The sequence below is a fragment of the Odocoileus virginianus genome, chromosome 28, assembly GCF_023699985.2.
Source record: "Odocoileus virginianus isolate 20LAN1187 ecotype Illinois chromosome 28, Ovbor_1.2, whole genome shotgun sequence".
NCBI lineage: Eukaryota > Metazoa > Chordata > Mammalia > Artiodactyla > Cervidae > Odocoileus > Odocoileus virginianus.
In genome coordinates this window covers 35170715-35192293 of record NC_069701.1, presented here as the reverse complement: position 1 = coordinate 35192293, position 21579 = coordinate 35170715, and the positions used below count along the sequence as shown (strand labels likewise).

The following is a 21579-nucleotide window of genomic DNA, read 5'->3' as shown; positions in this document are numbered from 1 at the left end:
CCATACCATTTCTGTCCTTTATCGAGCCCATCTTTGCATGAAATATTCCCTTGGTATCTCTAATTTTCTTGAAGAGATCTCTAGTCTTTCCCATTCTGTTGTTTTCCTCTATTTCTTTGCATTGATTGCTGAGGAAGGCTTTCTTATCTCTCCTTGCTATTCTTTGGAACTCTGCATTCAAGTAGGAATATCTTTCCTTTTCTCCTTTGCTTTCCACTTCTCTTCTTTTCACAGCTATCTGTAAGGCCTCCTCAGACAGCCATTTTGCTTTTCTGCATTTCTTTTCCATGGAGATGGTCTTGATCCCTGTCTCCTGTACAATGTCACGAACCTCCATTCATAGTTCATCAAGCACTCTATCAGATCTAATCCCTTAAATCTATTTCTCACTTCTACTCTATAATCATAAGGGATTTGATATTTAGGTCATACCTGAATGGTCTAGTGGTTTTCCCTGCTTTCTTCAATTTAAGTCTGAATTTGGCAATAAGGAGTTCATGATCTAAGCCACAGTCAGCTCCCAGTCTTGTTTTTGCTGACTGTATAGAGCTTCTCCATCTTTGGCTGCAAAGAATATAATCAGTCTGATTTCAGTGTTGACCATCTGTTGATGTCCATGTGTAGAGTCTTCTCTTGTGTTGTTGGAAGAGGGTGTTTGCTATGACCAGTGCGTTCTCTTGGCAAAACTCTATTAGCCTTTGCCCTGCTTCATTCCATACTCCAAGGCCAGATTTGCCTGTTACTCCAGGTGTTTCTTGACTTTCTACTTTTGCATTCAAGTCCCCTATAATGAAAAGAACATCTTTTTTGGGTGTTAGTTCTAAAAGGTCTTGTAGTTCTTCATAGAACCGTTCAACTTCAGCTTCTTCAGCATTACTGGTTGGAGCATAGGCTTGGATTACCATGATATTGAATGGTTTGCCTTGGAAACGAACAGAGATCATTCTGTCGTTTTTGAGATTGCATCCAAGTACTGCATTTTGGACTCTTTTGTTGACCATGATGGCTACTCCATTTCTGAGACATGCAAATCAGAACTACAATAAGACATCACCTCATACCTGTTAGAGTGGCTATCATCAAAAAGACCACAAACAAATTGTAGCAAGGGTAATTAAGAAAAGGGAACCTTGTGCACTGTTGGTGGGAATGTAAGTTGGTGCAGCCACTGTGGAAAACAGTAGGGAGGTTCCTCAAAAAAGTAAAAATAGAACAACCCTATTGTCCAGCAATTCCACTCCTGGGTATATATCCAAAGAAAATGAAAACACTAGTTTGAAAAGATACATTCACCCCAGTGTTCACAGCAGCACTATTTAGAATAGCCAAGATATAGAAGCCTTCTAAGTATCCATCAACTGATGAGTGGATAAGGAAGTGTGGTAAGTGTATACAATGGAATACTCTCAACCATAAAAAGGAAATGTTGCCATTTGCAACAACTGTTGCAACAGTGAATAGATTGGGAGTGCAATAGGCTTAGTGAAATAAGTCAGAGGAAGACAAATACTGTATAATAATCACTAAATGTGGAATCTGAAAAATAAGACAAATTAGTGAATATGACAAAAAAGAAACTAAAAAAAAAAGAAAGAAACTGACTCAGATATAGGGATCAATTTAGTGGTTGCCAGTAGGGAGGGGCACCATGGGGATAGGGGATTAAGAGTTACAGGCTACTCTGTATAAAGTAAATAAGCTACTAGGATATATTGTACAGTTTAGGGAATATAACCAATATTTTATAATAACAGTAAATGGAGTATAACCTTTAAAAATTGTGACTCACTGTGTGGTACATCTCAAACATATAATATTTTTTTTTCGAACATATGTTTTAAATCAGCATCAATTTTTAAAATGAAAAGAAAAAGTGAATGAATATAACAAAACAGAAGCAGACTCCCATAGAGACAAACTAGTGGAACTCTTTACTGAATTTCTTACAATATTGCTTTTGTCTTATGTTTTATTTTTTTAGCCACTAAGCATGTGGGATCCTAACTCTGTGACCAGGGATCAAACCCACAGTCCCTGTGTTGGAAGGCAAAGTCCTAACCACCAGGGAAGTCCCTATAATAACTTTAAATGCAGTATAACCTATAAAAATTTTGTTTTACACCTGAAACTAATGGAATACCTTAAATCAGCTATACCTGATCATAAATGTATATTTTTTCCTCTTAAAAAAAAAATATGAAGGTTCCTGGAAGTCCACTGCCCTCACATCTGTGGAGTCAGAATCTCCAAGTGTGAGGCCAGGAACCTGTTTCTTCACCTTGCCCAGTTCTTCAGGCTACTTCAGTGTCCTCAGTTGGCAAGAAGAAAGGCTATTAGTAGAGGACCTCAAGAAGGGAAGGTGTGGGAGTTTTGAGCACTCCGCAGGTTAACACGCGCCCAACCCACTTGCTCTGAGGCCTTCAGGCAGCGCCCTGGTCCTGGTGGTCCTTCACTGCCCCACAGCACCAGCAGAGTTCTTTTACTCTTGCCTGTTGATCCGGTGAAACTGGGTGAATACCTCCATCCGTGAAAGCGGATTTCCCAACACTGATCCATCAAGCAGCGTCACGTATTCAGTTGGGCAATTTAAAAGCGCTGTGAAGACAGCTGTCTTGGTCCTAGAATCAGGAAGATTGACTGAGTCTTATCTGGTTCACCTGAGATCTGGGGAATCCCTTGCTTGCTGAGTTAGGCCATAAACAACTAGAGCTCTTCGGGTGACAGTGTATTTTTAATATTAATATATTATAGATTCAAAGAATCAGATCTGTAAAAGATGTTTGTATTCTCTCCCCAGTGTATATTTTTTAAATTGTTAGAGTTAGGGACTTCCCTCAGAGAAGGCAATGGCAACCCACTCCACAACTCTTGCCTGGAAAATCCCATGGACGGAGGAGCCTGGTAGGCTGTGGTCCATGGGGTCACTAAGAGTCGGACACGACTGAGCGACTTCACTTTCACTTTTCATTTTCATGCATTGGAGAAGGAAATGGCAACCCACTCCAGAGTTCTTGCCTGGAGAATCCCAGGGACGGGGGAGCCTGGTGGGCTGCCGTGTATGGGGTCACACAGAGTCGGACACGGCTGAAGCGACAGCAGCAGCAGCAGGGACTTCCCTGGAGGTCCAGGGGCTAGGACTGCAAACTTCCCCTTGGATTTGGTCCCTGGTTTGGGAACTAAGATCTCCATGGTTGTGTGTGGGGGTGGGGGTGAGTGTGTGTGTGTGTGCACGCTCTCAGTTACTCAGTCATGTCTGACTCTCTTTGACCCTTTGGACTGTAGCCCATCAGACTCCTCTGTCCATGGGACTTTCCGGGCAAGAATACTGGAGCGGGTTGCCATTTCCTCCTCTAGGGCATCTTCCCAGCCCAGGAATCCAACCAGCATCTCCTGCATCTCCTGCCTGCATTTTGGGCAGATTCTTTACCAATGAGTCATCGAAGAAGCTTGGCAAAAAACAAAAACCTGAAAGCCTTTTTTTTTTTTTTAATTTATTTATTTTTGGCTGCTTTAGGTCTTCATTACAGCAGACAGGATCTTTCATTTAGATTCGGGGGCTCGGTAGTTGAGATGTGCTGGCTTAGTCACCCCATGAAGTAAAAATGATAGTGCTAGTCGCTCAGTCATCTCTAACTCTTTGTGACGCCCATGGACTATAGCCTACCAGGCTCCTCTGTCCATGGAATTCTCCAGGCAGAATACTGGAGTGGGTTGTCATTCCCTCCTCCAGGGGATCTTCCTGTCCCAGGGACTGAATCCAGGTCTCCAGCCCGGAGCATGTGGGATCTTAGTTTCCTGACCAGTGATAGAACCAGGGTCCTTGGCACTAACAGCACAGAGTTCTAACCACTGGACCATCAGGGAACCCCCTGGAAGATGGATTCTTAGCCACTGGACCCCCAGGGAAGTCCCTGAAAGCCTTTTATAGACAAACAAAAATAGAATTACAGTATATATACACCTTGACAACTAATCTTCCTTGAAAGAGTATCACAGGTATTTTTCAGTGTTAGTAGTTATTTGTTCATTGGTTTAGCAAACATTAGTTGTTGCTGCTGTGAGCTAGTCCTCTTGGATCTGGGGGTGGGGAGAGAACACAGGAGGCGGTGAACCGGTGCTGGGTGCAGAGAGAGATATTTGTTCCGGACATCTCGAGCGAGCTCACACTTCAAGGGACAGCCAAGAGAGGGCTAAGCTAGAGATAAAGGACGTAGGAGTCAGCAGCTTCTTGGTGAAACCATGGAGGTAAATGAGACCACCCAGGGACAGTGGGCAAAGTGAGAATAAGGCCCTAATAGATCCCCATGGACTCCAGGTGTACCTGGGGAAGGCAAGAATCTGTCCAAGAGACTGAAGTTTTAGGGAGATGAGAGAAAAAAGCAAAGAAATGTGTCCTTAGAAGCTGAGGTGGAAAGAATTTTAGGGAGGAAGGAGTGGTTATGTCTTGGTGCCACTGAGAAAGAAATGTAAATTAAGGATCCTCAGGTGTTACTTGCATCAGAGGGCTTGAATTAACTGGATCAGTGCCAGCAGGTTCAGTTGAGTGGCTCAGAAGCAATCCGGGAGTAGATTGAAACATAAAAGTAAAATAACAAGGGAGAGAAAATTTGTGGGCAACCATATGAACAAGAAATTGAAATTCAAAAAGGATGGTATTTTTACAATAGACACAGATACTCTTGTGTTTGCTTCCTGCAAATGCCAGTGGATCTGGATTTTAGCACTCTCCTGAGAAACCACTGATTTATTCCAGATTTCTTGAAGGAGACCCAGTTTGATTCCTTGGTAGGGAAGATCAGCTAGAGAAGGGATAGCTGATCTGAATACCCACTTCAGTATTCTTGGGCTTCCCTTGTGGCTCAGCTAGTAGAGAGTCTGCCTGCAATGCGGGAGTCCTGGGTTCGATCCTTGGGTTGGGAAGATCCCCTGATGAAGGGAAAGGATACCCACTCCAGTATTCTGGCCTGGAGAATTCCATGGACTGTATAGTCCATGGAGTCGAAGAGTGGGACACAACTGATTTTCACTTTCTCTACCTGTAGTCTCCTGGGCCCCACCCTAGAATGTGAGACCTAAGAATTTGCCTTTTTTCTGCCCCCTGGCTTTGCTGCTCAGGTTCTGGGATCTTATTCCCTTACCAGAGATCCAACCTTAGCAGTGAAAGCCCTTGAGTCCTAACCACTGGACTACCAGGGAATTTCCAGAATTTGCATTTTTGAGGAATTTCCTGGTGGTTCAGTGATTAAGACTTGGTGCTTTCACTGCTGTGAAATAAATAAAGTTTGATCCCTGCATGGGGAACTGAGATCGCAAAAGCTACTCAGCACTGCCAGAAAAAAAAAAAAAACTTGCATTTTTGAGATGCTCAACAGGTGATTCTTATTTTTACTAAGGTATAAAAAATGCTACTGATCTAGAGTTCCTTGTGTTACTCGATCATTTTCCTTTTCCCTCCAACTTGTAGATTAAAAATTTTCAAACAATAGAAAAGTTGGGAGGATGGCAGAAGCAACATCTATAAAGATTTACCTAGATGCACCAACTGTTGACTTTTTATCACGTTTACTTCCTCTCACCTTTTTTTTTTCCTGAATCATTTATAAGTAGGTGCAGGGTCGGGGACCAGAGGGAAGTTCAAGAACAAGGGGACATATGTATATCTTTGGTTGATTCATGTTGATATACAGCAGAAACCACCACAACACTGTAATTATGCTCCAATTAAAAATAAATAGGGACTTCCCTGGTGGTCCAGTGGCTAAGACTCTGCATTCCCAGTGCAGGGGACCTGGGTTCAAATCCCTTGTCAGGGAACTAGATCCCACATGCTGGAACTAGATCCCACATGCTGCAACTAGGACCTGGTGCAGCCAAATAAATATTTAAAAATAAATAAAGACAATAAATAAATAGACAAACAAGGCTGTGTGCATGTAAAAAAAAAAACAAACAAGTAGGTGCAAACATCATGTGTTATCCCCAGATACTTCAGCAAGCATCTACCAAGAATAGGTATTTCTCCTGAACAGCCACCATACCATTATCAAACCTAAGAAATTGAACACTTCTCCAGCACAACCCAATAATCAATCTATACTCAAATTTCCCCAAATCTTCGAAAAAAATTTAACCTTTTCCTTTCAATTTAAGATTTAGACAACATACATACATTCAATTGTTGTGTCTCTTTAGTCTGCCTTTTTTAGTGTGTGTGATAATTTACTTTTTTTTTTTTTAAATATGGAACGCTTCACGAATTTGCGTGTCATCCTTGCGCAGGGGCCATGCTAATCTTCTCTGTATCGTTCCAATTTTAGTATATGTGCTGCCGAAGCGAGCACTACTTTTTTTTTTTAAGAGACCAGTACCTCTTATACAAAGTCATACACATGTTTTGTTTGATGTTTGTCCCTCTGATTAAATTTAAGTTCAGTAGTTTCGACCATCCCTGTAGGCAGTCATATCAGTAGACACCTGATGAGGTTCTCTCTTTATTGGTGATACCTTGTTTGGTCTCTTGTTCAAGGTGGTGACTGTCAGACATCAGTGGAGTGACACTGTGCACTGTTTGTCCCTATGTTTGAGTTCAGTACTTTTGGCCACTGTGTAGGTGATCACATCAGGAGGCACTTGATGAGGTTATCTCTTTATTGGCTCCCTGGTGATCCTTGCCTGATTCGTTGGAGAGTGTGTGTGGCAAAATGGTCATTTTCTAATTTGCTCATTCCTTCTATGTTAATTAGTTTATATTCTTCCATAAAGAAGGAACTTCCTCTCTTTAAAATTACTATTGAGTGATAGTAACTTCTTCCTTTGTGCTAGTTTTCATTCACGGACTCCCATTTAAAATCTTATATATGCCAGATTGCATTCATTGTTCTTCCATTTTTGTTAAGTGAAGCCATTATAATTGCCAATATAAATGAGCTTTATTGGGTAGGAGATGACAAGTGCATCCACACTGAGAAATGTAATTATACCAAAAACTAGGGAACCTAATACTTTAGCCTCCCTGACATAAATAGGCAGTCATGTAGAATCCAGGCTTCTGTATTTGGACAGAGATTAGGTTGTCATACTCCTGACCACCTCACCAGGACCATGGGCTTGCAGCCACTGGCCCAGCCTTCCCTCTCCCTTTCTTCCTCGATTACCAGGCCCCACCAGCTTTCCTGACCTCACCGCTCCAACGTCCCTGCTCCCAGCGACTCCCTTTGCAAAGACCAGGGTTTATATTTGGCTTTTAGGATTGTGTATGCCGAGTAGCTGGGAAATGGTTGATTTTCCTCAGCAGTGTCTCACGAGATTGCCATTCTTCTGAGGACTTCTCTATACCCTGAGAGACGTCTTCTAATATAGGGGGCTTTCTCATCCCTTGACTTTCTGTCCATATCAAGTTCTTCCTTTCTCACTCAGAATGAGGGTTTCCTGACCATGATTTTCTGTGACCTTTTCCCCCTTATTACAAATCAGTACTGTCTATTAGAGGCTTCCCAGGTGGCCCTATTGCCTGTCCATGCAGGAGGCACAAGAGATACAGGTTCAAGTCCTGGGTTGGGGACATCCCGTGGAGAAGGAAATGGCAACCGGCTCCAGTATTGCTGCCTGGAAAATCCCTTGGACAGAGGAGACTGGCTGGCTTCAGTCCATGGGGTCACAAAGAGTTGGACACAACTGAGCACAGACTGTTCGTTAGACAAAAATTAGTAAATACCGATTAGCAAAAAATTACAATATGTAGACATTTTGGATTCTCTTAGTATGGGTTGGGCACTTTATATAACTCATTTAAGCCTGATAGCAAACCTAGGATTTGTGTCATCCTCATTTTTTCTTCCTTTGCAGTTGAGGAAAATGAGACATGAGGTTAAATGTGTGGCTTAGGTTCATTAGCTAATAAGTTGCAGAGCCAAGACTTGTTTATATCACCCTTGCAGAGCTTTTTCCTCTATGTGTTCATGCTGAACTACTTCAGTTGTGTCTGACTCTGTGGGACCCATGGACTATAGCCCTCCAAGCTCCTCTATCCAAGGGATTTTTCAGGCAAGAATATATACATACATAAAAAATACAGTTCAACAGCATTCTTTTTAATCCAGCATCTTTCTCTTTCCCCTCCTCCCGAACCTATCCTCAGGATTGACGAGAATGTGCTGGGAGCCCAGCTGGATGTGGAGGCCGCCCACTCAGAGATCCTCAAGTACTTCCAGTCGGTCACCTCCAACCGGTGGCTCATGGTCAAAATCTTCCTCATCCTCATTGTCTTCTTCATCATCTTTGTGGTCTTCCTTGCCTGAACCCTGTCCACTCTGAGGCACTCCGTGGGGGTTTGGAACCCTTCTGGGAGGGCAGGTGGCCAGAGCTGCCACTGAGCCTGTGCAGGGTGCTTGGGAGAAGGGCCCTGTTTCCTTGGAACTGCTAAGAATGACCACTGCCCTCGGTCCCCCACTCCTTGCCTCTGGCCACCCAGCCCTCCCCTCACCACCCTCCAGCCCATGAAACACTCACGGTTCTGGATTTGGACTCTGCTGTGAAGTGGCTGGAAAGGAGCAGAGGCCAACTGAGGGGCTCGTCGGGGAGATTGTCTCACCAGGAGATTTTTATAAACCCTCCCCAGCCTGTCGCAAAGGGAACTTTGGCAGCAAGGGGAGATGATGCCTTTCCCCACCTTCCTGAGAGCGAGGAGAGGAAGTGAAACTGCCCCAGGGACCAACTTTCCCATTTGGGTTAGAATTTGACCTCTTCCTCCTCTCTTTACCACATGAGGCAGGGGGCCCTGAGCCCCTCGGCGGCCTGCACAACCCCAACTCTGGCTGCAGGTGACTCTCAATCTGCCAAACGTGCTGCAGCCCGTTTTCTCCCAATTACAGCAAGACTGTCAGCCTCACTAGCCATGTCGTCATTTTCTGGGTGGGAGCGCCGAAGAAGGGCCTAGGCAGAAATGGAGGGAGCCTGCTGCCCAATATGACAACTGAAAGGGCTGGACTGATGACCCTCAGGTGCCAGGCTTTGGGCTCCATGTACACAGCTGCTTCCAGCAGGCATAACCGAGTGCAGCAGTACTTAATTATCATGGAAGATTCCCTTCAAAGCCGGGTACACGATCCCAGAGTGGGTCTCTGATTAGTGGTAACTTCCAGGACCATCTCCAGAAGTATTGACCTGTTTCATCTGCATCCTCCAGTCCCACCATTTTCCTTGGGCTGGATGAAGCAGGGGTTCTGCCTGCTGCCAGGAGTGAAAGGTGAAGAATTTGTTCCCAGCTCCACCTGAGGCTTTTGGTCCCCTTGAAGCCCCTCACCAAATCCAAGCCAGTCACAGGAGAATGAAGTAGAGATCCGCCTGGAATACCTACCCTCCAGGAAAGTCAATATGCTTGTCAGTCCTGACCAGGACCCACAGCCACATCATTCTGAGGTCCCTGGAGTACCCCCATTTCATACACCCCCAAGGAAGCTCAAGCTGTAGTGACAACAATCACACTGGGCTGGCTGTAGTACCTTCGGGGCGGGGGCGGTAGTTATCTAGAAGAGCCCTGGCCTTTCTTAGCCCTGGCATTTTAGTATTTCCTCTCCCCTTTTTCAGGGGGTGCTTTTGCTTGCATCTTAACTGTTTAGTTGACACACGATGTGGGTTTAAGCACAGCACATCGATGGTGGGTGGGGCGATCTGTGAAGACGATCACAGCCTGACAAATGCAGTTTTTCTCATTTGACTCAGCAACTATTGGGGGGGGGGGGTCGTTGCATAGATTGGAAATTTATTTCATAATAATTGCTGAGTTCCTGGTACGTGCTAGGTATGGTACTGAGCCAGGCGCTGGAGAAAAAAAAAAAAGCCATGAATTAGTCAACTCCTTGCTCTCTTGGAGCTTACCTTTTAGTTTTCTATTTCATTTTATAGGCGAGGAAAGCAAGGCATATATCTGTAGAAGGCAGAGGGCTGAGCTGAGACTTAAGCCCAGGCTGGATCCTCCTACGGGTCTTGGAGCGGTCACTCCAAGGCACTGCTCTCCCGTTCCTCAGAAGCCCTTCATGTGGCCCTCCTTCCCTTTTTCTGTTTGAGTTCTGGGGTGCAATGGCCATCTCTGCTTCAGCGCCAACCTTGGAGGTGCTGCCTACGATGCAAGCAGGGGGCAGGTGCGAGTACTAATCTGAGGGATCAGTAAACTAATCAGTACCGGGCGGGGCGTCGGCCCCAAGCCCCGCCCCAGTGTCTCTGCTGGTCGAATGCGCACGCGCGTCTCCCAGTGGCTCCGCCTATCATCGTGGGACGTCGGCAGCGCGCGACGCGGTCTCCTTATAAATGCGGTGGTAGCCGGCGTAGGAGCACTTCGGCCTGGAGCGCCTTGGCATTCGTACGTTTGGCTAGGTAGCGGCCCGCGACGCAGCCCGCCCCTGCCTCTAGCTGTGCCATGGCGGACGAGGGGAAGTCATACAACGGTCAGTGCTGGTCCTTGAGCCGGAGAGAGGGGCGATCTGGAGCCTCGCTGGGCAGCGCCGGCCTAGGCCGCAGCGCCGGGGCGGGAGGCCGCGAGGGGCTGGGTGTCCGCGGGGGACGGCGATGGGTGGCGCGGGCCCGGGGCGAGGCAGTCCGGGCCCTGGCTGAACTCGAGGGTGGGTGCCCGGCTCGTTGACCCCAGAATCCTGGCGTTGTGAGCACCTGCGGCTCGAAGCGGGTGGCTCGGCGGTGGGGTGACTGGATTCCTTTGAACTTTGTGGGTGGTGGATGCCTGTCAGTTCAGTTTGGCGGCTATACTAATGTGAGTCAGTGCCCTGTTCTTGGGCTGCCGGTGCCCTATTTTCTACCATGCATCCAGTCGGTCTTGCCCCCTCCCCCACCGTCCTCAGCTTTGGCTTAATATTTTAGACCTACACTTTAACTCAGTGTTCTAGCCAGAACATTACATTGGGTTTAGGTCCAGAGTAGTGGTTAGGAGCACACAACAGCCAAGGTTTCAATTTTGAGTTGGCCATGCCAATCTTGTGTGAGTTAAACACTCAGGCCTGATTTTCCACCCCCTTAAGGAGGATAGAAACAGTACCTTTCTCCTAAGTGTGTGTGTGTGTGTGTGTGTTTATGAAACAAGATCGTGTGTGTTGAGCGCCTGATATCGGATAAACTTCTCAATACATGTTAATTCTCAATAAATGTTAACTGCACCTTCTAGTGGTTTATTTTTTCCCTAGGGTCATTTCATGAGATTCAGTGTTTGAGGAGTACTATGCATTAGACCTTTGGGGAGAATCGTAGGTCTCTTTTTAAGAAACCATTTCTACACATCAAGTCTGAGAGGAACATATTCCTGGAGAACATTCAAGGACCCTTGGTGAAGCACCCTAACTGCCACTAGAACCTGAATTCAGGAGTTGTCTCCTGAGTTAAGAGGCATTTCTGACCAAGGAAACTAAGAGTTCACTCCCTGAACTTCAGAGTTTGAGAATAAGATTTATAAAAGAAACCATTAGATTAATCATATTTGTAATTGATGTTTGTCCTCTATAGGCAGAAGGAGTATTGATTACTGGAAGTTAATGTAATCATCGTGATTGGCTTCCCTGGATTTGAGAGAGGTCACTTGGGGTTAAGTGGATGTGGGTGGGCAGACAGCAGACTTCAGGTGACTTTTTGGAGAGTGAGTTGTGTCCAGTTACACTTGGGTCACTCGCACTTCAACATTTACTTCAGAGTGGCAGTTTTTTAGTACGGTTGATTTACAACATTATGTTTTCAGGTATGACATGAAAGTGAACATAGTGATTCAGTATTATTATAGATTATACTCCATTGAAAGTTATTACAAAATAATGGCTGTCACTCCCCATGCAATAATATATCATTGTTGCCTATCCATTTTATACCGAGTAGTTGGTATCTCTTAATCCCATAACCTTATCTTGCCCCTCCTGCTTTCCCTCTCCCCACTGATAACCGCGAGTTTGTTATCTATATCTGTGAGTCTGTTTCTGTTTTGCTAAATATATTCGTTTTAGTTTTTACATATGTGATATCATACAACATTTGTCTTTTTCTGTCTGACTTATTTCACTAAGTATAATAACCTCCAAGTCCATTCTTGTTGCAGTGGCAAGATTTCATTCTTTTTTATGGCTGAGTAGTATTTCGTTGTGTGTGTGTGTATGTGTGTCCACCGCATCTTCTTTATCCATTAGTCCCTTGATGGACATTTGGGTGGCTTCCATATCTTGCTCACTGTAAACAGTGTTGCTATGAACAATGAGATGCAGGTATCTTTTTTTATTGACCTGAAAACAAGTGAAGCTCATATGTATTCTTCCTGTTTTGTTAGTTTTGATGCTTTAAAAAAAAACACTTTTATATTGGAGTATAGTTGATTTACAGTGTTGCATTACTTTCAGGTGTACAGCAAAGTGATTCGGGTATACAGATATCTATTGTTTTTCAGATTCTTTTCTCATGGAGGTTATTACAGAGTACTGGGTAGAGTTCCCTGTGCTATACAGTAGGTCCTTGTTGATTATCTATTTCAGATATAGTAGTGTGTAAATGTTAATCCCAACTTTCTCATTTATGCATGTATCTTTTTTGATTAGTACTTTTTGTTTTTTTCTGGATGTATAATTGGAGTGGATTTGCAGGATCATATGGTAGTTCTAGTTTCAGTTTTTTGAGGGGAGAACAAGACTTAAAAGAAGCCTTTAAATTGGTTGTATTTGTAACTGACATTTGTGCTTTACAGGCAAAAGAACTATTGTTTACTGAAAGCTGATGTAATCATTGTGATCAGCTTTTCAAGATGTGATCAAATTTTGAGTAGGGGTAGTCTTAGAGAATGAATTTATGGTTACCAGGGAGAGGTGGGTAGGGAAGGGACAGATTGGGAGTTTGGGATGGACATGTACACACTGCTATGTTTAAAATGAATAACCAACAAGGACCTACTGTATAGCACAGGGAATGCTGCTCAGTATTCCATTAACAATCTATTTGGGAAAAGAATCTGAAAAAGAATAGATACATGTATAGGTATAACTGAATCACTTTGTTATACACCTGAAACTAACACAATACTATTAATCAGTTATACTCCAATGTAAAATAAAAAGTTAAAAAGATTTTTTTGAGTGGGATTAAGTAGATTTGGAAGGTTGAGAAAAGCAGACTTCAGGTGACTCTCAGGAGTCTGAGTTTTATCCAGTTGCACTTGAGACACTCACTTCCACATTCTCCTTCTCCTTTCTCTAGTTCCAGTTTCTGCTTCACTTTTCTAAAAAGACGTCACACAGTTTTCCAGTCACTGATGTTGCCACCCCACAGAGAGGGTTCTTTCCCTGGACAGGCAGAGGAGTTTGCACAGAGGTGGCCTCTGTGGTGACTGTGTATCTCATCTGATAGTGCAGGGTGCTGGATAGTGTGATTGCCAAGCAAGGTAGCTGAGCCAGTGGTGTATTTTCTTCTCTTCTTTTTTAAATATTCGAATATTTATTTGGCTGCACCAGGTCTTAGCTGTGGCACAAGGGATCTTTTTTTTTTTTTTTTAATTGTGGCATGCGAACTCTTAGTCAAGGCATGTGGAATCCAGTTCCCTGACCACGGGTCAGACTCGGGGTCCTCTGTGTGGGGAGCGGGGAGTCTTAGCCACTGGACCACCAGTGAAGTCCCTCAAGTGATGTATTTTCTAATTTTTGTTCTGTTTCCAAACCCAGAGCACGATGATCGAGTTAGTTTCCCTCAAAGAAGAAAGAAAGGCCGGGGCCCTTTCCGTTGGAAGTCTGGCGAGGGGAACCGGAGGTCTGGAAGAGGGGGCTCCAGCGTTCGGTCATCTCGCCTGGAGGACGACGATAGAGATGTGGCGATGAGCGATGTCCAGGATGCTCCCCGAGTACGATAGTAAGTAACCAGTTGGTCTGGTTTGAATTTCGCAGCCCCCTCATTTATGTGGCCCTTACTGCCCATGTCATTTCTCTTCCCACCTGGAAGGGAGAAAAATGCCAGGACCAGCTTACTGGTAGTTGATGGCTGTGGTCCTGATAACAGTGCAGGAAGATCTTTGAGAAGACATTCCTAACCTCTGTGAATGTTTTATTCTCTCCTCCCCCACAGCACCCCCTATGCTGCACGACCCAACCGTCGGGGTGATAACTGGAACGAGCGCACTCGAATTCATGTTACTCTGCCCCTGCGGAGAGATCGGACTGCTGCAGAGAGGGGAGGGGCTGGCACCAGCCAGGATGGGACGTCCAAGAACTGGTTTAAGATTACAGTGAGTATCTTTTTTTTTTTTTTTTACAGTGAGTATCTTGGAGCTACATGGAGCAGGGGAGCTAGGGGGCTGGGCTCAGAGTTAAAGTGTTTACCTCTCATATTACAAAATCAGCTGTTTACTCCACAATCAGGGAACCATTTTTGCTGCTAAGAATCAATATCTTAGATCATCTATGAGCAGCTTCAGAAAAGAAGGGGGGCAGCAGGATGGGAAGGCCATGAAAGGGAAGTGTGATAATTGTGGTTGGCGGGTGGGAGAGCTCCTTCAGATGTGAGGAGCTGAGTGTGGAGCGGAGGACCCTTGAGTTCTCTGAAAGGCAGGTAGGTTATAAATGATGTCTTAGAACTTGTAGAATCAAACATTTGCATCCTTTGAGGAATAATTATAAATGGACAGAAAGGGGGTTAAGGAGTTCATATTTGGCTTGAGTAGAATACTCTTAATTTTTTTGGCTTCACTGTGCAACCTGTGGGATCTTAGTTCTCCGACCAGGGATTGAATTCCCAGCAGTGGAAACTCGGGAGTCCTAACCACTGAAGCAGCAGGGAGTTCCCAGAAAACTTTTTTTTTCCCCCCAGAAAACTTTTAAATTGACGATTTCTCCAGAAAGTCTTTTAGAGCTTGGCAGATGTGCTGAAAGGAGCACTGGAGGGGTCTGCTGTTCATTTAGTGACATGTTCTTCCTGTCTCTTCTCTTTCTCTCATCTAGATCCCTTACGGCAGGAAATATGACAAGTCATGGCTCCTGAGTGTGATTCAGAGCAAGTGCAGTGTCCCTTTTACTCCCATTGAGGTACGAGAAGGCCAGAGTGGCTGACTGCACACCAGGGAGGGTGGAGGTCCCAGCTGAGCTCCAGGTCTAATGCCCTTGTTCCCTCGTCTTGCAGTTTCACTATGAAAACACACGGGCCCAGTTTTTTGTGGAGGACGCCAGTACTGCCTCTGCACTGAAGGCTGTTAACTATAAGATTTTGGATCGGGAGAACCGCAGGGTGAGTATGAAGGGCCTGGTTTGGTTGGGGGTGGGGACTGGTGCTCAGGGCATAGACTGGGTCTTGGTCCTGAGGCTCAGGCCTTCCTGGAGTTCACCCTGTCCATGTGTGTTTCCCCTGCAGATATCTATCATCATCAACTCCTCTTCTCCACCCCATTCTGTGCAAAATGAACTGAAGCCAGAACAAGTAGAGCAGCTAAAGGTGAGGCCAGCACCTGAGTCTTAGGGGTTCCCCCTTCCCCACCCCACCCCCCAACAACTCCAGTGACCACTGAACCCTCTGTCTTCCTCTGCAGCTGATCATGAGCAAACGATATGATGGCTCCCAGCAAGCACTTGACCTCAAGGGCCTCCGTTCAGACCCAGGTACAGGTCGGATACAGGTTGATTCTGCCTCACCCATTCTTAGATTGGTGGAGACAGGGGGGGATCTGTCAGCAGGGGAAATCTGAGGGTGCTGTGGTGGGCATACTGGCCTGGGCAGGCCCTCTCAGACTTCCCTTTGCTTCCTGCAGATTTAGTGGCCCAGAACATTGATGTTGTCCTGAACCGAAGAAGCTGCATGGCAGCCACCCTGCGAATCATCGAGGAGAACATCCCTGAGGTGAGGCCTTTGTCCCACTAGGTGGGAGGAAGCAGGGTCGGGTTCGTAGGATGGGGTCGGGAGGCAGGTTTGTTTCTCATCCCCTGGCTGGTGGTGATTCCTCTAAATTTCTCCTCTCCCCACAGCTATTGTCCTTGAACTTGAGCAACAACAAGCTCTACCGGCTGGATGACTTGTCCAGCATTGTGCAGAAAGCACCCAATCTAAAGACCCTAAATCTCTCTGGAAATGAGGTGAGTTTGAGAGCCGGGTTGTGTTTGGATAGGGTGGGCAGAGGTGGAGAGAGCTTGTTCATGGCAGCAAGAGGCAGGGAGGGCATTTAAGAGATGAGGGTGGGGGTGGGGGGATCTAGCTGGCTGTCTTTACGAACATGTCTTTCCTGCCTTTGCAGCTGAAGTCTGAGCGGGAGTTGGACAAGATCAAAGGGCTGAAGCTGGAAGAGCTCTGGCTTGACGGAAACACCCTGTGTGACACCTTCCGAGACCAGTCCACCTACATCAGGTCAGTTACAAGCTTTATCTCCCCTCCTGGGGACCTTCACCCCCTGGGAGGCTGAGTGGATGCACCCTGATCACTGCCTGTCTGCAGGAGATGTGCAGCCCTCAGCTGGAACCACCTGTCCTTGGGGAGGATCGCGTGTTCCTCCATTTTGTCTGCCCGTGACCCCTAGCTTTGGCCCAGGCCTCTTTTCCTTTCTTCTCAGCTGACTGCCTGTCTGCTGGTACTGTGGCCTTTCTCCTTCCTTCCTGAACACAGCCTTCTCTAGACTCTCCCTCCCCTTTTGTTTCAAGAAGAGCATCTCCCTTTCTCTATCATGACCAGGGGGTGTCTTGCATATTACATCCCCATACGTGGAGTTGCTTTGAGCCAAGAGCCTGGTAACCCCTGGGCAGGGGAAGCCCTCCCTCCCTGGGACTTCCTGCTGATGGGCCTTCCCTCCTCTGTCTGTGACAGCCCCTCTTGCCCTGTTGCCAAGAGGGGCTCTGTTCTCACAATCACTTTGCCCAAGGTTACTGCCTTGGTTTTCCTGCCCATGCTGAGGTTGAGGTCTCCTGGTGGCTGTGCCATGCACTCTGTCGCTCTTGCCCAAGGCTGTGAGCTGGGCCCTCCCTGGAGGAGAAACCTGGGTTCCCTAAGACACGTGACCAGAGCCGGGGCCCCGCCAGCAGGCGAGGGAATCCCAAGGCAGGTGCTGGGCGTGGAGGCCACGGGGGCGTAGGCTATCCAGGAGACAGAGAACTGACCCTCTCTGGGGGCGCTGCCCCTCCCTCACTCGCACACCTCACATCACCCTGCTTGGCCCCGGAGGATGGCTGGTTAGCCAGAGACGGGTAAGATTCCTCAGGGAAGGAACAACCTAAGACAGGCACAGTCGCAGAGGGGCCATCAGGAGAGAACTTGGGGGCCAACAGTGGTGGGGCACAGACCCTCACCCCCCCAACTTTGCAGGGGCCTGAACCCTCACCCCTTCGGAGGGAGATCTCCTGCCCCCATGGCTGCTTTGCTGCCCACGCCCAGCTCAGATCGGGACCCAGGTAGCAGACAGACACCTGGCCAATAGCAGCTGCCCTCTCACCACAGCAAAGATGGTTTCTCACTTCCTCCTTGGACCATAGGGAGAAGGGAGCCGAAAGAGATGGCTGTGTCGGGTGCCTCTGGCCCTTTGTCCTCCCTGGTCTTTCTAAATGACTCTCCACCGTGTCGTGCTGTTGCTTTGTCTTTGCTTTCTCTTTCCTTTCTCTCTTTGTCGCCTGAATCTCCCCCATGTCTTCTTTGCCCCCGCCTCTCCTTCCTTTTCTCTCTCCTCTCCCCTCTCTTCCTCCTTGGCCTCTCCTCTTCCTGAGCCTTGCTCGTCTCCCTGCCCCAACATCCTGTGCCATTTCTGTGGTGTGTTCTGGTCTTGGCCACGGCCAGACCTGGCAGAAGTGATGGATACCTGTTGAGGCAGCGGAGCCTTGGGCTCCCACCCCATTCCCTCCTCCCGGGGCTGCACAGGTGAGTAGGTGGAAGGTAAGGGGGTCAAGGACGGAGAAGAGGTCCTGGCTTAATGCCTGGGCTGGGAGCGCTGCTCCTGCAGTGCTCGGAGTCAGGCAGAGAGTGTCGTCCTTCAAGGCAGTGATTTTTGGATGCCCCAGACGAGGTGGGGAGTGGGGTTATTTTTCCTGGAGCTCAGAGGCTGGGGAAGAGTGAGAGCAAAGGAGGATGGGCTGGGCTGTCCCTCGGGCACGGGTGTTTTTGCTCCTAGAGCAGCCCAGGAGGCACAGTGGCTCTGAAACATTACTTACTTATGTCCCGTTCTTGACAGCGCCGTTCGAGAGCGATTTCCGAAACTACTACGACTGGTGAGTACCTAATTCTTTTCATTCTCTTCTGAGGAGCATAGCCACCCTCAGAGTCTTGCCTAACGTGCCTTTATACAATCACTAATTTGGGGATATGGAGCCCTTTAATAATATAACAAAGATTTCATATATATATTAACAAAGGTTATAATCCTTCTTCCTAGAAAAATGCCTGTGGATGATAGTTGCATCTATCAGGATTCATAGACCTCTTTCCATTTCTTTCTCTTACTTGATCTCTGACCCTTTTACTCTTACTTCTCCCATCTAATTACTCATCCAGCCTTTAAAAAAAAAAAATTTATTTGGCTCTGCTGGGTCTTAGTTGCGGCCCACCAACTCCTAGTTACAGCATGTGGGATCTAGTTCCCTGACCAGGGATTGAACCCAAGCCCCTGCATTGGGAGTGGGGAGCCTTAGCCCTGGACTGCCAGGGAAGTCCCTCATCTAGCCTTCTTTCACATCATCGTCTTTCACTTCCTTTCTGCAGGATGGCCATGAGTTACCCCCACCAATTGCCTTTGATGTTGAAGCCCCCACGACGTTACCACCTTGCAAGGTAAGTGGTGGGATGGCATCTGGGGGGCACAGAGCTAGAACTCATGTTGGGAGGAGAGTCCTGGTACCATGGTCCTGTTTGATTGGAGTCTGTTTGATTCCAGGGAAGCTACTTTGGAACAGAGACCCTGAAGAATCTGGTCCTGCACTTCTTGCAGCAGTAAGTATCTTGGGTGTCCTGAGGCTGGGGTGCAGTGGGCTAGCCCCTTTGTGGATCCAACTTGTGGAACTCAGCCCTCCCCTCTGGTTTGCCACAGGTACTACGCGGTGTATGACTCGGGAGACCGACAGCGGCTCCTGGACGCCTACCATGACGGAGCCTGCTGCTCCCTGAGCATTCCTTTCACCCCCCAGAACCCTGCCCGGTGAGTAGCACATCCCAGGACCTGCCCAGGACCAGACTTGCTCAGCAGGCACTGGCCGGCACATGTGGCATCGCCACTGCTCTGACCACTGCCTCTTTTTCTTCTTATTCCCCCAGAAGCAACTTGGCTGAGTACTTCAAGGACAGCAGGAATGTAAAGAAGCTTAAAGACCCTAGTAAGTGTGTGACGTGAGCCAAACAGGTTGGGAGAAGGTTGGGAAGGAGACAGTCTGGGCTCAGTGTGTGGCAGCTCCTAACCTCGGCTTCTCCTCCCACAGCCCTGCGGTTCCGACTGCTGAAGCACACACGTCTCAACGTGGTGGCCTTCCTCAACGAGTTGCCCAAAACTCAGCATGACATCAATTCCTTCGTGGTAGACATAAGTGCGCAGACAGTAAGCACTTATTTCTTCCTTGACAGAAGCGTGGATTTGGGGAAGGGGCAGTCCTTAGGAGGCAAGGAGGGACTTGGGCTTTGCTGGGAGCCTGCATGGTAACTGATGTTGCTGCTTCTCTTTCAGAGCACATTGCTGTGTTTCTCTGTCAATGGAGTCTTCAAAGAAGGTAAGTATCTTTGGAGTCCTGAGTTTGTGGAGTGGTCTTCCTGTCCCAGCTAGTCGTTCTGAGCACTCTCAACTTCCCAGCTCCCTTCTCTTCTCTTCTTCCCTGACCACCTTCTCCCATTCTGCCCCCAAGCCTGTCCTCACCTGTCTTTCCTGTCTGGGCTATGGGAACAGCCTGATGATTAGAAGGACACAGACTTTGGAGGCAGACAGTTCTGAGCTTCCATCCCCAACCTTGGTCCTCTTGTGTCTGTGAGCAATTTATATTACCTCTGAACCTGACTACTTGTAAAAGAAAGGGATTCATAATAGGCATTTCATTACATGTTTGGGGAGTAAGTAAAGTGATTTACAAAGTGCCTGACACAGGGCCTGGCCCACAGATACAAATAAATAACTAGTGGGATAAAAGTGTTACTATTGTCCTCTCTAACCTCTGACAGTTCCTGCCTGCTCTGCCCATCTGTGCACACAGAGTCACCCCTGTTTGGCCTGCTTAGGGTTCTCTGTATCAAATCAGACTTATGATTTTTGAGAAGCTGTTTGAAAACATAAAGCATGAATGACTGACGGGTCATCACCATTGTTATCATTGCAGTGGATGGAAAGTCTCGGGACTCCTTGCGAGCCTTTACCCGAACGTTCGTTGCTGTTCCTGCCAGCAATTCAGGGTGAGTGTCTGACTTACCACATTGGGTCCCAGTCCTAATGCATGACTGCTACTGTGGCAAAGTGGTTTAACAATATTCACTACCTAAGTCTGTTGTGAAGGTAGGTAAATGAGGGCTGGGGAAGAATGTATAATTCCAGTCTGTTTGGTAGATAATCCCATATGTGGAATCCATGGGAAAGGGGGTAAATGATAAAGGAACCTTGTGGGTATTGAAAGATTCTGAGTGTCAAGTGAGAATAGAAATGATGTTGGGAGGATGAGGTTATCTTCTGTCTGTCCAGCTGTCTAAGGTGCTTTTTGTCTCCAAGGTTGTGCATTGTCAACGATGAGCTGTTTGTGCGGAATGCCAGTGCTGATGAGGTCCAGAGAGCCTTTGCCATGCCTGCACCCACACCTTCCTCCAGCCCCGTGCCCACCCTCTCCCCAGAGCAGCAGGAAATGCTGCAGGCATTCTCGACCCAGTCTGGCATGAACCTTGAGTGGTCTCAGAAGTGAGTACTGAGCGTGTGTAGGAAATGGGGTAAACTCAGGTAGTGCTGGTGGTGAAAAATAAGTGCCCCTAAAATTTTTAAAGCCAAAACTTAGTAGTTGTAATGGAGGTGCCTGTTCTTCCCCTGCTCCAGGTGCCTTCAGGACAACAACTGGGACTACACCAGATCTGCCCAGGCCTTTACTCATCTCAAGGTAAGATTTGAAAATAGGTGGCAAAGAGCTTCAGGCCTTCAAGAGGGTCAGGTAGGCTTGGGGAACGGCATGGACCACCTGGCTCTACTGACCTTTTTATGTTTCTTTAAGGCCAAGGGCGAGATCCCAGAAGTGGCATTCATGAAATGATCCATAGTCGTGCCCCAGAAGAACCCTGTAAATAGTCCCCAGACGTACTGATGTCTCCTCTCCGGCCCGAGGCCGCCCTGTGACTGTGACCGAGGAGGGAGGGCTGCTGGATCCTTCTCCTCACCTGCCTTCTGGAAGCCTCCAGAAGATTGAGCCTCCCTGGTGCCAGGAAGCCAAAGCTTACTTTGTAGAACTGACACTAAAATACCCTAAGGACTTAGGTGCTTTGTGTACTTAACCCCAGGATCCTCCCTACTTTTTAAGATAAAGAATGGTATTGTATTTGGTGTCTCAGCTGCTGAGTTATTTTAGCCTTACCCTTCACAGGCGTGGGCGGGACCGAGGGATGGGGCGAAAGGACTCTGGTGGTGGGGCGGGGCTAGCTGGCAGGAAGTCCCGC

At 47.2% G+C, this 21579-nt stretch overlaps 2 protein-coding genes and 1 non-coding gene across 7 annotated transcripts in view; 2 read left to right on the top strand and 1 right to left on the bottom strand.

The window, feature by feature from the left end:
- STX5 (syntaxin 5) overlaps positions 1-8887 on the top strand; it is a 29540-nt gene extending 20653 nt beyond the window's left edge. For all 4 annotated transcript variants that reach the window (XM_070457507.1, XM_070457510.1, XM_020899587.2 and 1 more), the window contains exon 11: positions 8138-8887. In XM_070457507.1, the coding sequence (XP_070313608.1) occupies positions 8138-8297 (160 nt within the window). In that variant the 3' untranslated portion in view covers positions 8298-8887. The remainder of the gene's footprint in view (positions 1-8137) is intronic.
- On the bottom strand, positions 6235-6341 carry LOC139031941 (U6 spliceosomal RNA). Its single transcript, XR_011484490.1, has one exon. It is a non-coding gene; the product is annotated as a U6 spliceosomal RNA (small nuclear RNA).
- Positions 8888-8992: 105 nt separating the features above from the next.
- NXF1 (nuclear RNA export factor 1) lies at positions 8993-21461 on the top strand. 2 transcript variants are annotated; one of them, XM_070457500.1, is made up of 21 exons: positions 8993-9244; positions 13689-13872; positions 14086-14245; positions 14958-15041; positions 15136-15240; positions 15364-15444; positions 15539-15608; positions 15758-15846; positions 15972-16079; positions 16238-16347; positions 18152-18188; positions 18679-18747; positions 18851-18906; positions 19004-19111; positions 19228-19286; positions 19389-19504; positions 19631-19673; positions 20271-20343; positions 20654-20836; positions 20969-21029; positions 21141-21461. In XM_070457500.1, the coding sequence occupies exons 1-21, from the start codon at positions 9208-9210 to the stop codon at positions 21177-21179; spliced, it is 1872 nt and encodes a 623-aa protein (XP_070313601.1). In that variant the 5' UTR covers positions 8993-9207; the 3' UTR covers positions 21180-21461. The 2 variants fall into 2 exon arrangements, with proteins under 2 accessions (XP_070313601.1, XP_020755236.1); XM_020899577.2 differs by lacking the exon at positions 8993-9244 and adding an exon at positions 10292-10442.
- The last annotated feature ends 118 nt before the right edge of the window (positions 21462-21579 follow it).

Excerpts from the sequence above, each read along its gene's own strand:
- NXF1 (XM_070457500.1), top strand. The coding sequence starts at position 9,208 with ATGAAGCAGGGGTTCTGCCTGCTGCCAGGAGTGAAAG. Across the intron at positions 14,246-14,957 it reads AGAACTGGTTTAAGATTACA|ATCCCTTACGGCAGGAAATA; the intron begins GTGAGTATCTTT and ends TCTCTCATCTAG. Across the intron at positions 16,348-18,151 it reads GACCAGTCCACCTACATCAG|CGCCGTTCGAGAGCGATTTC; the intron begins GTCAGTTACAAG and ends CGTTCTTGACAG.